This window comes from Panthera leo, chromosome D4 (assembly GCF_018350215.1).
Source record: "Panthera leo isolate Ple1 chromosome D4, P.leo_Ple1_pat1.1, whole genome shotgun sequence".
Classification (NCBI taxonomy): Eukaryota; Metazoa; Chordata; class Mammalia; order Carnivora; family Felidae; genus Panthera; species Panthera leo.
Genome location: NC_056691.1, coordinates 10,697,295 through 10,714,717, shown reverse-complemented (window position 1 = coordinate 10,714,717; position 17,423 = coordinate 10,697,295). Strand labels below are relative to the sequence as shown.

The following is a 17,423-nucleotide window of genomic DNA, read 5'->3' as shown; positions in this document are numbered from 1 at the left end:
TGAAATGATCAGTGTCATCTACACTGGTTTTTAATTGCAGCTTGGCAGCCATTGGAATTCGGCCTTAATGGGGAACCATCTCCCTTTACTTTAGTTTATCTAGATTTTGGTATGTTCTTTGGGAACTTACATTTGTGGTCCTGTTAATGAATATGCTCAAGAGATATTAAAAGATAAATTCGCCCCTGGGGAAAAAAAGCAGCTCCCCCCCCCCCCCCACGCAAAATATGTTAGGCATAACCATTTGAAATATTTAGGACATTCCTCAGGGGCTCCCAGGATGGCTGTATTTTTCCATAGGGCTAGAAAGGAGGGAGAAACAGAAAGTCTCTGCCTATCCAGAGTCCAAAAGCTCAGAAAACGTGGCCATAGAGATCCTGTTCCTGTCTGCAGTTTATGTAAAGTCCCCGGAAGAGGAATCTTGGCACAAAAGCATACATCTTTGAGACCCGGCTTTGCAGGCACCTTCCTGCCTTGCAGCATGGAGGCCATCCAGTCCTCGATGAAAATTTAAAGGGAGCTGACAGATTTATGTCACAGCAGTATCCATTTAAACCATTTAAGCAACAGTATGAATCTTGTAAAGTATAGCTCACATTTCATTGAGGGAAAAGGAAATGACGGAGACGGGATGACAGAAACACTGGGGAGTTATTGGTGTCTGGCTCCAATGCCTTCCACGATCTCCTAGCCCAGTGCCTCTTATTTGTCCCATCTCGTCTTTTTCCTGCTGCAGAACTTTGCCAGAGTAAAGATGCAAGTAACCATGTCTCTGGCATCTTTGGTGGGCAAAGCACCAGACTTCAATGAGGAGTACCTGAGAAGATCCTTGAGGACGATCTTGGCCTATGCAGAAGAGGACACGGCCATGCAGGCCACTCTTTTCCCCACCCAGGTAGACAGAAGAGCGTGCCTGGTCTCATGCATGGGTCCGGGATCAGCCGATTATAAGCTTGTGTATGTGTACATGTGTGTGTGTGTGTGTGTACTAGGTAATTATATAACATATAATATATAATTATATAACAGTTCTATATTATACATAAAATATGTAAGTATTATGTGTACATATGTATTTAATATATAACATTACACACATATGAAACCTAAGCTGAAGTCCTAAACTGTCTCCTATTTGGCATAAAAAAAATAATAATAATAAATAAAAAAAAAAACACGCTGACGTTCCAGAGTACAGTTTAGGGCTTTTCAGGTTGCAAACGAAAGTTCAAGTTCATTTAAAGAAAAAGAGGGCGGATAGTATAAGGATTCAGGGCCAATTCATGGATCCCAAGCGCCAGCTCACATCTGAGCCTCAGAATCATTTGGACCTGCAAAGATGAAGGCCACAGAGGGTCCATCTAGACTCCCCTACACCTGTGAGCTCTGCTCCCATAGAGAAGAACGTTTATGGTTACCCCTTGACCTTCCAAAACAGCCCCTCACTTGTTGCTATGGATTACAAAGCCAGGATTATTTAGAGGTATACGCTGTTTTTCAGGTGGAGGAACTTCTCTGCAATCTGAACAGCATCTTATACGACACGGTGAAAATGAGGGAATTTCAGGAAGATCCTGAGATGCTTATGGATCTCATGTACAGGTAAATTTTTCTGATAAAACCAAAAGATGTCACTTGAGGGTCTAGGGTTTGTTCCTATGGAGTTCTCATTGGTGTAATTAGCATAAGCCATGTGGGTACACTCTTTTGGATGACATCCAAAAGCGTATATACAAATTGGTAGAAATTAATCATGCAGAGTGGGTTGGTCCATGCACACGTTTTTAGAAATATGTCCCTAATTTAAAGTGAGGTATCTTTTACAGCAGTATCTTCTACTTACCAAAGAATGAGAGAAAAGAACTATCTTTTTGTCATATGAATTATTTTCCATATGTTTCCCCCCCCCCAATTATATTTAGACATACGTGTACAGTTGTATTTAGAAATCATATTTTATTTTATAGTTTGATGCTTTGTTTTATGGTCCTTGTTCAGGAGAAACTACTCATAGAAATAAATGTGTTCTGATGTGAGGTCATAGAAGGGTAGTACTTTTGTCTTCTGTTATTATTTTGAGAGAAAGGAAAGAAAAGGAAGGAAAGTGCTAGAGATCTGTTAAAATAGACACCATTTTTTTAGGCCTTTTTCTTCCCTATAAAACTTCAATTAAATGCCGTTTCTTGGGGTCCAGCCCACCCTACCTCTGGAATGAAGACAGCTGGACTGATAAATGTTTGGGGTTTTTTCTCTCATTTTCTGAACATGTTGGGGGAAACTCTTGGGATGGGGGGATTCCTGGGGGAAATAGTGGCATCCACAGCAGAAGAACAGTGTCATTAGCCAGCTGTCCCTGAAACCTTCCCAATATGCCCTCAGAATTGCCAAAAGTTACCAGACATCTCCTGATCTGCGGCTGACCTGGCTCCAGAACATGGCAGAGAAACACATGAAGAAGAAGTGCTACACGGAGGCCGCCATGTGCCTGGTGCACGCGGCCGCCTTGGTGGCCGAGTATCTGAGCATGCTGGAGGACCACAGCTACCTGCCCGTGGGCAGCGTCAGCTTTCAGGTGGGGGACAAGCTCAGCCTTTCCTTTAGGGCAGGGGTTCTCACCTGGGGGGAGCAGTCTTGCCTCCAACCCCAGAAGGCATTTGACAGTCTCTGAAGACATTTTTGGCTGTTACAAGTGGGGGTTACCTCTGACACCTGTAAGCCAAGGTTGCTGCTGAACATTCTATGATGCGTATCAGTTCCCACCACAAAGAATCATCTGGCCCCAAACATCAATCAGTGGTGCCAAGGATGAAAGCACCCTGCTTTAGCAAATTACATTTGCCTCTTCTAATCGCTTTACCATCTCGTTTGGGGTATCTGTTAATTGTTTACAATAAATGTGGAGTTGATAGGCCCCGTACACATTCCCAAACACTCAGATCCATGATTACATTTGACCCTCCCCATCAACCCGTGAAGCCGGCACATAGGCAAGGTGTTATTACTCCCACTTTACAGATAAAGACACTGAGACAGCAGTTTCTCTTTTTCTCGTTTAAGCTCTTTCTCAAAGACTTATAGTTGGTGCAGTACACGGACACCTGTGAAAGTACTTTCCAAACACGGGAGAAATGATTTCCCTCGTGGGCCGTTCATTTGATCAGATGCCCCAAGTCTGTAGCGTCCCACACATTAGTCCCAAATCAAGGAAGAACCACATCGACCCGGGAAGAGAAAAAAGGAGCTGAATCAGTACTTTCTTGGGATAATCTGAATATGACCCATAGTTAGCAAAGGAAAGTGGTCTACCAGGCCTGAAAGTTGGCTCGGGCTACAGTGCTCGGTGGTCACTTGGACAGCTTCTGCCGAACAGTTTAATATGGTCTTTAGAGAAAACAAAAGTTTTATGAGTACCTTTTTAAGAGACACCTAATTTGCAGAAATGACTCTCCTTGAAACCATGAACAATATAGTTCAGTAATAGAGCCCTTTTCAAGCCAGATTCGCAGTCATTTACAAGTGTATTATCTTTGCTTGAATCTACGTGACTGATTTTATAAAAGGCTTTTTTCCACTATTGTTCTTCAACACAATTCTGTCATGTCTGTGTGAACCAGAGGGAGAGGACAATTCAGAACATCTTCCCTAGGCTTCGAGAAGAAGTCCCTGGAACTGTTGCTGGGGGGCCAGGAGCTTCGGATTTTCTAGAACTCTGTTCACCTCTTCACCTGTTTGCTTCTTATTATTAACCCCTCTTTCCTTATAGCTTTTGATAACAATGCTATTTATTCTAACATTTTATTCTCAGCAAATAAACTCTATGCTCAATTCAGAAATGTTTGTCATAAAAACCAAAAGGGAAATTCTTATCCAAAAATCATAAAAATATCACATCTGATTTTCATTCACATAAAAGTGAAGAAAGCTATAAAAATCATTTTAGAGGTATCTACTTCTTTCATCACATTCATTTTGGCCATTTGATATTATCAAGGATAAATATTATAAGTGCTACTCTTTCAGTTCCCAGAAAATCTTTAGGTGTTTTACTTAATGTTGAATTATGTCACCCTCCTTTTGTGTTTCATTAACTGAACTATTTCTTAACATTCTTCTCTGCCTTTTTCACAGTTACTATATATTTTTTTATTTTTTTTAATGTTTATTTATTTTATTTGACAGAGGAGAGAGAGACAGAGAGGATGAGAATCTCAAGCAGGCTCTGCAATGTCAGTGCAGAGCCCCATGCAGGGCTCTAACCCATGAACCATGAGATTATGACCTGAGCCGAAATCAAGAGTTGGATGCTTAAATGAATGACTGAGCCACCCAGGCGCCCCCCAACAGTCACTATATTTTATTTGCTATTGTTCACTTAAGTTTTAATGGCATTTCATGATTGACTTTCATGTTTGGTAAGCTTAATAATTCTAATTTCACCTAGAATTCAGTTGATGTGCTTATAATAAGCTATGCCAAGGCAAGATAGAATAGTTATTCTAGAACCAACAGAATTCCACATCTCTTCCGCATGGGGGCAGATAGCTCTATTTCTCATACATCCATATCCATTCATTTTATTCTTCTAGATGATACTGAGCATTTATTGTGTCTTCATGAACTTTACATTCTAGCCAGGGAGAGCAACATCAGATTCCTTATTTGATTCTTTATTGATTCCTTATTCCTTACTGATTCCTTATTTGATTCCTTATTGAACTACCTTTATGATAAATGTAATAAAGAGGTACAAGATGCTGGGAGTGTTTATAATGTAACCTAACCGGGGGATTGTGAGAAGCTCAGAAGGACCAGGAAGGGGAAGGCAGAAGGAACTGTGAAGTATGAGGTCCTCATGGTGCACAGAACATGGTGAGATAGGTGTTCTCAGCTGGGGAAGAAGAGCCAAATTGTGTTCCTGCCTATGAGTCAATTGCTTTCTCTCAAGGAACACATACCAGATCTTTTTGGAAACGTATGCTTGCGAGTGACAAATACCTAGCCTAGACCGACCTTAGGTGGAAATGGAATTTATCAGCTTGCCTGAGGGAGGTGAGCAGTAAGCAGCACCTGCCAAATTGGAAGGAAGGCCCCAAACCGTGTCATCAAACTTCAGTGGCATCACTGCTTCCTGTCTCTGCTTTCCCTTATGTCGACTTCATTGGGCAGACGTTTCCCATACTCGCTTAGGTTAAGGCCTTCCCTGGTTCCAGACCAAGAGAATAGAGAGATGGTTCATGGCTAGCAGGTCCCAAGAAAGTCTCAGTGGATCTTATTGGTTCTGACAGGGTCACGTGTTCATCCCTGAACCAATCGTAATGGCTAGAGAGATGGAAAGCTCTGATTGGCTGGACTAGAGCGGGGGGGGGGGGGGGGGGGGGGGGGCTGCGCCAGGAGTATGGTTCCTTAGTTTGCAGAAAGATGAAGGACAGCGTTAACCACAGATGTCCAGAGCTGATTTTTTAAATACTGTGTGCTTTAGTTTTCAACCTTGTTCTTCTCCAGTAGAATTGAATTTTTGGAAAAGAATTACAAACCGGAGATAGATAAATCTGTGCGAGGAAAATAACCTTGAGGCCACTGAATTCCAAGGCCCTGAGATCGTTGAAATTCTATGCCCCAGAGAGCAGTGTTTATTCCACAAACGTAGATATGGACACATTCTCAGATGCTGCTGTTACTTCTGCCTCCCTGATTCCCAAGCCAGGAAAGGCTGCCAGAATCTTTTTCCTCTGATTACAGCTAACAAAGCTACTTTACTTCAGATCTGTTCCTGTCCCTGTAGAAAATTGCATACAGTTCTAATAGTACTCACTTCTTGAGTTATTAGATTCTTGTAGCGGAATCCCTTGTACCTTCTGTTATTCCGATCTGGAAACATCATAATAGAAAGACCAGGTTTGGAAAAAGACTGGCTCAAGAGATTCTGAGAGTCTCCTATATTCCTAAAACTGCAGTACAGTCTGGGATGTGAAGATACAGGACCGTGACAGCTCTCTTCTGTGATTGCTAAGGTTGAGTCCCTTGATCTTGCTAGCCAGGCGAGGAGGCAGGCAGATTTTTCTTCTCAAGCCAACTCTGGTCAGTTAGTAGCAGCCGACTGGAATGCTATGCTGGAAAAAATTTTGAGACTACAGTTGACCCTTGAACAACATGGGGTACCCCCCACATAGTCAAAAATCCACATGTAACTTTCACTCCCCCTAAACTTAACTACTAATAGCCCCCTGTTGAGCAGACACCTTACTGGTCACAAAAACAGTCAATTAATATGTATTTTGTATGCTATATTTATAATATATTGTATCCTTACAATAATACCTAATTTTTCCTTAATTTCTTCTTGGTATCTCTAAGCCACATGGTTTGTGAGTCTTTTCAAATTGTTGCAAATCTCAAAAATTTTTCGAATATATATTTTTTAATGCACGTAAGTGGGCCCGTGCAGTTCAAACCCACTGAACCACAGTTCAGTGGTGCTATAATTGATTAGTTATGCCTGCTATGAGTGTAGGAATAGAAAAGAGTGGCGTGTGTGCTACCTGTTTGCAGTCTCTAAGCTGGGAGGATTTCCCAAGTCTTTTATGCTCTATGTGCATTTCTTCCACAGCTGTGAGGTTGAAAAAAATGACTCTTAAGATGTCAAGAGTGAGAGTCACCGCAAGGACCAGAGAGGGGCTGAGGCGAGAGAGGCACACAAGGATCAGAATTTAAGGAAGCACTCACTCTTAGAGTCACATGAGTTCAGAGTCATTACTTACAGGACCCTGAGAGTGAATACCTCCCTGAATTTTGTGCTCTTGGTTTTTTCGCTTGGTTCACGCTGGCCCTGGTTACTGTACTCCCTGCTGGAGACTTTAAACTCTATGGTTTGTGTAAAGGGAAAGCTGTATATAGGAACAAAATGAGCGAAAACAACGGTAACTGCCACATTGCCATAAACACGTCCACAGAGAGGACATTCTCACTTGCTGTTATAGGATGGTTCACCTGAAAGTCAAGTCAGTAGCATTGTACTCCAGAGGTTCACCTGGCTATGGAAACAAGGAGTCTAGCTAACTGTTAATTGGCCTTTGCTTTTATTTTTTTTTAATGTTTATTTATTTTGGGGTGAGAGAGAGAGGGAGAGGGAGAGAGAGAGAGGGAGAGAGAGAGAGAGAGAAAGAGAGAGAGAGAGAAAGAGAGAGAGAGAGAAAGAGAGAGAGAGAGAAAGAGAGAGAGAGAGAGAGAGAGAATCCCAAGCAGGCTCCATGCCCTCAGCACAGGGCCCGGTCCCTCAAACCATGAGATCATGACCTGAATCACAACCAAGAGCTGGGCACCTAACCGACTGGGCCACCCAGACACCCCTGGCCTTTGCCTTTTAAAAGCCATGACCCCAGGATGTCTGGGTGGTTCAGTCAGTTAAGCATCTGACTCTTGATTTCAGCTCAAGTCATGATCTCCCAGTTTGTGAGTTTGAGTCTCTGTGCAGACAACGTGGAGAGTGCTTGGGATTCTCTCTCTTCCTCGCTCTCTGCCCCTCAGCTGCTCCCTGGCTCATGCTCTCTCGCAAAACAAATAAATTTAAAAAAAAAAACCATGACCCCTGCTGGGTGTCCCATAGGGTCATTTCACAAAAGTAACTCAACCATTGTTACGTCGAGGTACGTGTCCTTTACGTACATCCTGATGGTTAAAAAGAAAAGACGACTAAGTTTCGAAGACCAGTTGCTCAGTGTACTTTCGAGATGAATGGCAGCCAGAGCCTCCTCTGGGTAGAATTACAGACCTTGTAAAATCACAGGCTGGGTGAGGATCTTTGAACGTGGGCTGCCTCGTTGCTGCCTCGTGGGTCCCTGTGGTACCTCTCCTTAGCGTGGCTCCCCCGTCCTCCGGGCTTATAGTGCGATCTCTTTCAGAATATTTCTTCCAACGTGCTGGAGGAGTCTGCGGTCTCTGATGACACCTTGTCCCCTGACGAGGACGGTGTGTGCTCGGGCCGGTACTTCACCGAGAGCGGCCTGGTGGGCCTCCTGGAGCATGCGGCTGAGCTGTTCAGCACGGTCAGTGCCTACAGAGACCCCGGGGCCTCCCTGCAGACCGAGCGCCTCGTGAGATGCAGCCTTACCACCGAGCCAGGCGCGCCTGGTGCCGGGATGCTCAGGGGGCGGGGTGGCCCCCCGGATGACTTTGACGTATGCAAATTGCATCAGCTCTCCAGGTAGCTGAGAAAGCTTTCATCACTGCGGTATTCCGGTCCTCATGGCAGGCTCTTTGCCTGGGCAACAGCATCCCTGCATTATTTCCATTTTAACAGGGTGGAGGTTAGGCTGCAGAGAGGTGAGATGACCCGCCCAGGGTTACACCGCAAATGACGAGGTGGGTTCTCACCCCCTCGTTTTCCCTCTCATGGAGATAATCATGGGGGCAGAGCCTCTGGGAAGAGAGGGAAGGAATAGATCGACCGTCTTCCTTCTTGACAACTGGGTGATCCTCAAGTTTGTCACAAACCAGGACCAGCTCGGAGAATTGGGGGGGCCCACACCGCTGAGACTCCCCCCATTCCCCTAGTCTGGGTCTAACCACCCCTAATAAGAGAAAAAAAAAGGTAGATGAAGTCCGTGAGATTCAGGGCAGGGAAGAAAGTCTCTTGCCCATTTTTATTCTGATAATCCCTCACTGCCCCCAGTTTTTAAGCCGTGTAAATATCTAATACATCACTGTGTTTCGCTGATCCAATTTATGTTTATCTTTATATTTTTCTTTCTTTTCTGCTTTCATTTCTAAGTTCCTACCCTACGCCCTCTATGTATTTTAATTATTGTTTTACTATCTTTTCTTTTTTCTGCTTTCCATTTCAGGATTCAGAGAAAGTGCAGTATACCTCTGTTTTATTCTTAAAATGCAAGAAAGTGAACTAGTTAGAACCCTACCAACTCCTTTCAGGCATGCGTTGAACATTGGGCTACAGAGTGGCCCCTGATGACATTTAAACACTCTGAAGCTGTCTTCCTGAATAGTTACTGTTCCCTGCAGCCAATCTCCTGTCTGTTTTTATCCCTTGAAAACCCTTTTTCCCAGTTAACATCATCGTAAAGGACCATTTAGCATGTGTCTAGTTCAGTGTGAGCGCTCCAGCCATTCCAGAGAAGCTCAGACATCACTCCTGCTCTTAAAATATCGTGGTGCCAATTAGTAATCCGTTCTCCGGCACTTACTGAACTCTGAATGTTCTTCTTAACTTGCCAAGGGATTAAATTCTTTTTTTCCTCTTCTTCTTCTCTTTCCAAGGGAGGACTGTACGAGACAGTTAACGAGGTCTACAAGCTGGTCATTCCCATCCTGGAAGCACATAGAGACTTCCGGAAGCTGACCTCCACACACGACAAGCTACAGAAGGCTTTTGACAGCATCATTAGCAAGGTAGTCGGGGACCCTGGCCAGTGGGTCCTGTTACCTGGCAGCAGGTGACCCTGTCCCAGAGATGCTTAGCCTTGCTTCCTCTCTAGGGAGGGATTGGCCTGGAGCACATCATTACTATAGCTCTCACCTACTAAATGGAGAGGGCCTGGTAATAGACAGAGGACCAGAGTGCAGACTGTGAAAGAAAGCAGCTTGAATTACTTTACAACCAGGAAACGTGAAAATCCTTTAAATTCACTTAAAATAAGTCCTAGAAATCTTTTGTGGCATTTTGATTGTTATTATTTCCAAAGTTTATTCCATAAATATTACATTTTTTTTTTAAAGGAGTGATTTTGGTTTATGTTAGCCATAGGAATAAAATGCTTTGTAACATAACAGTGAAAGACTCCTGCCCTTTCCAAACCAGTAGATCTTCGAGAATTTCCTAGCTAAAAAGAGGCTTTCTTATTTTGCTCATTAGGGTCATAAGAGAATGTTTGGAACCTACTTCCGAGTTGGTTTCTATGGATCCAAATTTGGGGATTTAGATGAGCAGGAATTCGTTTACAAAGAGCCTGCAATTACCAAGCTACCTGAGATTTCTCACAGACTAGAGGTAAGAAAAGTGCTTGATATTATATACTTCACAAAAGCAAGTTAAAGTGGGTTATTACAAAAAAAAAAGAGTTATGGATTCATCGTTGATCTGTATAAAACTTTTCCACATTGCATTTATAATATGAAGGTATTAGGTGAGGTCATAAGGTAAAGCAGGATTTGGATAAATTTTCCCTAAGATTCTGTGTATGTTTATCAAAGTTTATAAATTTATATGGTGATTATTTATTTTCAAGACTATCTAAAAGCCACTTGTTGTCACGTGCTTTCTTATAATTCTTTTGAAATTTTAGTAATAGTTTTTCAGTATGAAGATTTTTTTTATTTTTTATTTTTTTAATGTTTATTTATTTTTGAGAGAAGGAAACAGAGCATGAGTGGGACAGGGGCAGAGAGAAAGGGGACACAGAACTGGAAGCAGGCTCTAGGCTCTGAGCTTTCATCACAGAGCCTGACACGGGACTCAAACTCATGAGTGGTGAGATCATGACCTGAGCCAAAGTCAGGTGCTCAACCGACTGAGCCACCCAGGTGCCCCTCAGTTTGAAGATTATTACCTTGACTTTGAATCTAGCCAGATTACTGAGTTATCCTTAGAAGATGTTATGGCCATCCTTTTGGTATCACAGGACAACACATCCCACTTCTGACACAGAGATACTCCCAATAGCCCTCTTCCTGCTGAGCTGATCCAAGGAGCCCTCCTCTATGGATTTTCAGAGTCACTGTCTAACCTCATAGGCTGGAAGCCCAAACCTGCTGTTTACATTTGATCTATAATGTAGCAGAAAAAAACGAAAGCATGTTCCTGGAGGAACGGATGGAGAAAAAATAAAACAGCCCAGGGAAAAGTGAGAAAAGCAGACACTGAAAGGGCCAAGCACTTAGAACTCAGGAGGAAAGTCAAGAGGTGCCTGCCAAACAAAACCCTCTCAGGCTGAGTAACTGAGTTCCCTGAACTGCTTACAATTAGCTCAAGATTCATTTCCTCATGCCTTCTTGCCATTGCTTTGAATTTACTCTTTTTCGTGACTGTAAAATTTAAAACACTTTAGTTGCCAAATTGTTCCTTACGCTATCCATCCATGGCAAATAAGACAAGAGACTTCAGTCCCTACTTGACTCAAAGGAACCATGGCCCAGAGTGGTTGGATAACTTGTCCAAAGTCATTCAGCTCATGAGAAGGAAAACTAGCAATTGACCCCAGGCCACTTGGTTCCCTAATATGTTTCTTCAAAATAGAACTAGAAGTATATATTTTGTCTTCTTGTGGAGTATGGTTTGTCACATTCTGGGAAGCCTGGTGACCTCCAAGTTCCTGGGATACAAAAGGCAAGAAGGAAATTGTGCCATTCCCCTAAAGCTTCTCAAGAAATATGATGACATTGGTTGAATCAGACCTCAAGCATACTTATTATAAGGAAGCCTATGTCAGTTTGCCATGCTGCACTTCCTTATATTTTTATTTTTGTCTCCAGAAATGCTGAACCTGCCTCATTAGTTCAGAAGAACTTCCAATAATCAATGAGCAAATTCTTCCTTACACTTATTCCAAACTGACTCCGCCTCTGAGACTCAAAGACTTGCATTACATTTAGGTCACCTTTATAATCTGTTGGTTCTTCTTGCCTAGGGATTTTATGGTCAGTGTTTTGGTGCAGAATTTGTGGAAGTGATAAAAGACTCTGCTCCAGTGGACAAAACCAAGTTGGATCCTAACAAGGTATGGGGAAATTTACAAGAAGTAACCCTCGGGCTCTGATTCTCTTTGTCCTTATGCCAAGAACATAAAATGACCTCTCTCTGGGCTCTCAAAGTCACTTAAGTGCAGCCATACTTTTTTGTCTAGGGTTCAGCAATTAAATGGTTGGATCATAAAGAAACCGTACTCAAAGGCAGGAACCAGAACAAGAGCTACCATTAATTAAACATCGACTGTGTTCCTGGCACTCCATCAGGCCCTTTCTTTACTTCATTTCATTTCATCCTCCGAGAGCCCTTTGAAGTAGGTGTTGTTATTCCTATTTTACAGAGGAGAAAACTGAGGCACAAAATGAATAAGTGGCATTCCAGGATCACGCAAGTGTCAAAGCCAGCACTCAAGCTCGGAGTCTGTCATCCTCAAACCCATCCTCTTCATCATTGCCCTTTATTGCCTTTCTCTCCAAACTTGACACTCTCACCTTCAAACATACTGAAAAGATGCACGCTTCTCACTGCCATGTAGTGGCCCCCTTCTTTAGGCTGCAGGAATTTCTTCCAGCCCCGTGTAGGGCCCCTGTGCGGTTGGGGGAACGATGGAAAGGGCTCGGGCCTCAGTGTCCTCACTTTTCACATGAGGGTGTATTCTGTCCCACCCCCAGCTGGCTGTGCCGCGTGCAGTTGGACTTTCCCCAGCCGGAGCTAGCATCACCCTCCACAAGTTGCAGGCTCTTCTGACACTAGCCTCGGGCCACCTGCACTTCTGACCAAAAGGCTAGTAAACTTGGGGGTTCCTATGGCAGCCCTCGGATTAGGTAATCCACTAGAATAACTCACAGAATTCAGGAAAGTGCCTTAAGACAATTACAGTTTTAGGGGCATCTGGGTGGCTCAGTGGGTTAAGCGTCTGACTTCAGCTCAGGTCATGATCTCACAGGCCATGGGTTCGAGCCCCACATCGGGCTCTGGGCTGACCGCTCAAAGCCTGGAGCCTGCTTTGGATTCTGTGTCTCCCTCTCTCTCTGCTCCTCCCCCACTCATGCTCTATCTCTCTCTCAAAAATAAATAAACATTAAAAAAATTTTTTAAAAAGACAATTACAGTTTTATGGTAAAGGGTACGCATAAGGCAAAGCCTGGGACAGACCCCAGGGTTTCCGTGCACCTTCCTTGTGGAATCTAGGCATGTCCCCCCCGCCCAGCAGCTCAGTACGTCCACCTGTCAGGAAGCTCCATGGAGCCTCGGTGTCCAGAGTTTAATGTCCAGGCATGATCGGTTAACTCGCGGCCATATTACTTAAGTCTCCAGCCCCCACCTCCCCTCCCTGGGAGAGACCAAAGTCAGCCCAAAGTCCCAACCCTCTAATCACATGATTGGTCTTTTGGGTGAGCAGCCCCCATCCTGGGGACCCACCAAGCTTGAGTCACCTCATTAGAATAACAAAGATACTCCTATCTCTCAGGAAATTCCAAGGGTTTGGGAAACTGTGCCAGGAAAGGCAGACGAAGACAAGCTACATTCCTTACTGTATTACTGGGTGCTGTCTTCCTACACAGCCCACCTCTTAGATATGTCCACGAGGCTGTCTAAGCTGCTGGGAATAATGCAAGTTCAAGGCATTTATTACACGCTGGGGGACAGAGGAGTGTTTGCCATCTGGCAGGCCTGCGAAGTAAGAGTCCAAACCCTTCCCTCGCTCCTGTCCTCCAGGACACTCAGGAGATGATGCAAGTAGGGAGGAATTGACCAAATGTTAAGAGTTTGTTTTTCTGCATATTTCAGAAGACTTGCTCGCTTCAGACACCTTCCCTAGTCCAGGCCTGTAGTAGTAAGTGTGGTAAGAGCTGAGCTAAGCTTAGAAGTGTCGGAGGTCCTTGGAAGATGGATGCCCATAGCACGCGCTGGGTAGAATCGCCAGCGATGTCCCTGATGCAGGGTGCGCTGTTCCCCTCTTTTCAAATGCCCACGGCAGGTTATGAGAGTTCTAGATGAGAAGCTGAACCCAGAATAACCGTCGGACTTCATCACACTAAATGGCGATTTACAGTCTGAGGTCAATTATGTCTTCCATCCATTTCAGTGGGCGGGTGTTATGGGATCTATGGTCATTGTCATTTTTTTTTTTTTTCTGAAGAGGCTTTCTTTCTTTTTTTTCATTCTTTTGTTCTTCCTTTCTTTCTTATAGAGAGAGACAGAGAGCATGCGCAAGCAGGGGAGAAGGGCAGAGGGAGAAGGAGAGAATCTCAAGCGGGCTCCACAGTTAGCACAGAGCCTAATGAGGGCTTGATCCCATGACCGTGGGATCATGACCTGAGCCCAAATCAAGAGTCGAATACTGAACCAACTAAGCCACCCAGGCGCCCCTAAGAGGCCTTCTTTCTTAATAAATGCCCTTCTTTAGTGTATGTGCAGATGTGCACGTGCGTGCGAATTTTAAAATGAGGTACATGTGGTGAAATTCACCTTTCTGGCGTTTAGTTCTATGAGTTTTGACAAACACATGTAACCACCACCATAAAGAAAAGTTCCATCACCCCAAAATATTCCCCACGCCCCTTCTTTCTACCTTTAGCCCCCTGGCAGTCATTGATCGGCAGTCTGTCTCTGTAGTTTGGCCTTTTCCAGGATGTCACTTAAATGGAAACCTATACAAGTGGACCCATACAGACTTTTGGGTGTGGCTACTGTCATTTCACATGATGCATTTGGGATTCATCCATGTTGTGGCAGTTTGTTCCTTTGTATTGCTGAGTGGTACTCTTTTTTTTTTTTTTTTTCATTTTTTTAATGTTTACTTTTATTTTTCATTTATTTTAAACAATTTTTTAACGTTTATTCATTTTTCAGAGACAGAGACAGAGTGCAAGTGGGGGAGGGGCAGAGAGAGAGGGAGACACAGAATCCAAAGCAGGCTCCAGGCTCTGAGCTGTCCGCACAGAGCCCGACGCGGGCCTTGAACTCACGGACCGCGAGATCGTGACCTGAGCTGAAGTCGGACGCTTTACCGACTGAGCCACCCAGGCGCCCCTATTTTTCATTTTTTTAATGCTTATTCATTTTTGAGACCGAGAGAGACAGCGCATGAGCGGGGGAGGGGCAGAGGAGAGGGAGACACAGAATCTAAAGCAGGCTCCAGGCTCTGAGCTGTCCGCACAGAGCCTGACGCGGGGCTTGTACCCATGAACCACAAGATCATGACCTGAGCCGAAGTCGGACGCTTAACCGACCGAGCCACCCAGGCGCCCCTATTGCTGAGCGGTCTTCTGTTGGATGGATGGATGTACCACTTCCTGTTTCCCCATTCTCCACGGGAGGGACATTTGGGTTGTTTCCAGTCTTGTCCGTTATGAAGTCTGCTCTGGACAGTGTGCACGTAAGTTTTCATTTCTCTTGGGTGCACACATCAGAGTGGGATTCCTAGGTCGTATGGTCAGTGTCTTCTCTCTGGGTAAGAAACCGCCGCCCTCCTTCAGAAGGGCGGTACCATTTTACATTCCCACCATCCGTATATGAGAGTCCCAGCTCCTCTCCATCCTTGGCGATGCTCCGTACTGTCCGTTTCCTTTCATGTGGCCATTCTCCTGAGTGAACAGTGGTCACAGTTGTGCCCAAAAGGAAAACTTGTCTGTTTGCGAACTTGCATACCAGGTTTCAGGGAGATGAGGTAGCTCTGCTTGGAGGGGCAGCTTGTGGATCTGACCTCACATGGGCACGCTGCCCCGTCCTTCTCACACTCCTTCCCGTCCCTGGGGGCGCAGAGCAGGGATGGCTGACGCCTGGCGGCTGACGTCTGACCCGAGGCTCTCAGCTGCTGTGGCTTTTGTGCACGCACAGGGGTGGTGCAGCCGTGCTGTGTTCTGGCATGCCTCCCCAGTGCATCCTGGGTGGTTTGCAGCCGAGCTCATCTCCTCCTTCCCCCACCTTTTCCCCTCCAGGCCTACATACAAATCACTTTTGTGGAGCCCTACTTTGATGAGTATGAGATGAAAGACAGGGTCACCTACTTTGAGAAGAATTTCAATCTGCGAAGGTTCATGTACACCACGCCCTTCACCCTGGAGGGGCGGCCTCGGGGAGAGCTCCACGAGCAATACCGGAGGAACACTGTCCTGACCACCATGCACGCCTTCCCCTACATCAAGACCAGGATCGGCGTCATCCAGAAGGAAGAGGTAATGGCCCCCGGACTGAGGTCACCACTCAATGCATGAGTCTCTCTCCCAGGGTGCCACACACCCCTCCTCCGTGCTCCTTCGTGGTAGACTGGAGTGAGAACCCAAAACGAGACACGCTTGAGATATCACGGTGGTGGGTCGCGCTCTGACAGTCATGGCCCCAGGGAATCCCATGTAGGCAGCTACATGTTTCATAGCACCACTTTATATTGAAGTATTTGCTATGTAGGATATATATCTTTAATATAAATATCATGACATGACTATAGTATTTAACATGTGTCTTTTCATGATATGTTTATATGAAATATACACTGAAATGTTAAATATTTCAATTTTTATATATTTGGAGGCTTACAGTTGGGTTATTAATTGTTAGAGACGGAACAGGATGCGAGTAGCCCCATGAGTTGATGGTGAGCTGGAAGAAGGGCCCCGTGCGAGGTAGATGAGGAGAGCAACTGACTTCTAGTCCCAGATTCCCCCCGTGGCTTTGCCCAAGGCACTCATTTCCCTTCAGTTTCCCCGTCTACATACTGATAGCGAGGACCCCTTTCCCTTCCCTGGTTCTATGTACAGAAGACTTTGAACCCCTTGTAATAGGACTGATCAAGAAGGTGTCTCAAAATTAGGCATAGGGTAAGCATTTTATTTTACTTAAAAATACCTAAGTGTACATTTATTTGCCATTCAGTTTATATGGGGCCCCAGCCTTCCCTGTGGTTTGGGGTTGGCCGTTGACAATTCACCTGTGTCTCTTGTATAAACCCCACCTGTAATGCACTGTGCATGATTTTCAGTTTTCATTTCTATAAAGCAGAGGGGGAGCTTAGAGATACTTGCTAAACAATACGAGGGCAGAGTCCTTCTGGATTTTCATGACTTTTTCGCCCCTGGCCTTTTACGGTTGTCTCATGCACACCTAATATGACAGGAATCTTTATAGCAACTCACTTTCATGATGCCCTGCCCCAGCATACGGCTTGGTTTTCAGAGAAACAATTCTGTTTCTTTCCACACCCACAGTTCATCGGCTTATGCATTATTTAATTAGATTAGGTCATTAAAATAACAAGCATAACAGGCATCATCAAGTGGGTGAACACACAGAGGTGAACTTTGATGAACAAATACCTCATCGGGCAGGAGCAGAAGTGACTGAGCTCACTGCCCACCGGCTAGGGTGTTCAGCAACCACATCAGAGAGCGGGAGGTGAGGGAAGTCCTGAATGAGTGACTTGGTTAAGAGGAGGTTGGTCTAGAAGGCATCTGTTCTATTTCTTATTGTTTTGGACTTTTGAACATGAGGGCAGGGAGGCCTGGCACAGGAATAAACTCATGGTCCCGGTAAGAGTCCTCACAGCTTTATCTTGGCCATTGCTAGCTCCTTGAGAACCTCAGTGTGTTAGATTGCTAGGACTGTCGTAACAAAGGACCGTGAACCGGAAATGTATGGTCTCACAGTTCTGGAGGTCAGCGTCCAAATCAAGATGTTGGCAGAATTGATTCCTTCCAAGTGCTGTGAGGGGAAGGATGCATTCTGG

At 44.8% G+C, this 17,423-nt stretch overlaps 1 protein-coding gene across 4 annotated transcripts in view; it reads left to right on the top strand.

The window, feature by feature from the left end:
• The window catches only part of DOCK8 (dedicator of cytokinesis 8), a 226,988-nt gene that overhangs the window by 194,053 nt on the left and 15,512 nt on the right, over nucleotides 1–17,423 (top strand). For all 4 annotated transcript variants that reach the window (XM_042913298.1, XM_042913297.1, XM_042913301.1 and 1 more), the window contains 8 exons: nucleotides 737–895; nucleotides 1,502–1,602; nucleotides 2,380–2,572; nucleotides 7,899–8,042; nucleotides 9,271–9,402; nucleotides 9,866–10,000; nucleotides 11,637–11,726; nucleotides 15,640–15,876. In XM_042913298.1, the coding sequence (XP_042769232.1) occupies nucleotides 737–895; nucleotides 1,502–1,602; nucleotides 2,380–2,572; nucleotides 7,899–8,042; nucleotides 9,271–9,402; nucleotides 9,866–10,000; nucleotides 11,637–11,726; nucleotides 15,640–15,876 (1,191 nt within the window). The remainder of the gene's footprint in view (nucleotides 1–736; nucleotides 896–1,501; nucleotides 1,603–2,379; nucleotides 2,573–7,898; nucleotides 8,043–9,270; nucleotides 9,403–9,865; nucleotides 10,001–11,636; nucleotides 11,727–15,639; nucleotides 15,877–17,423) is intronic.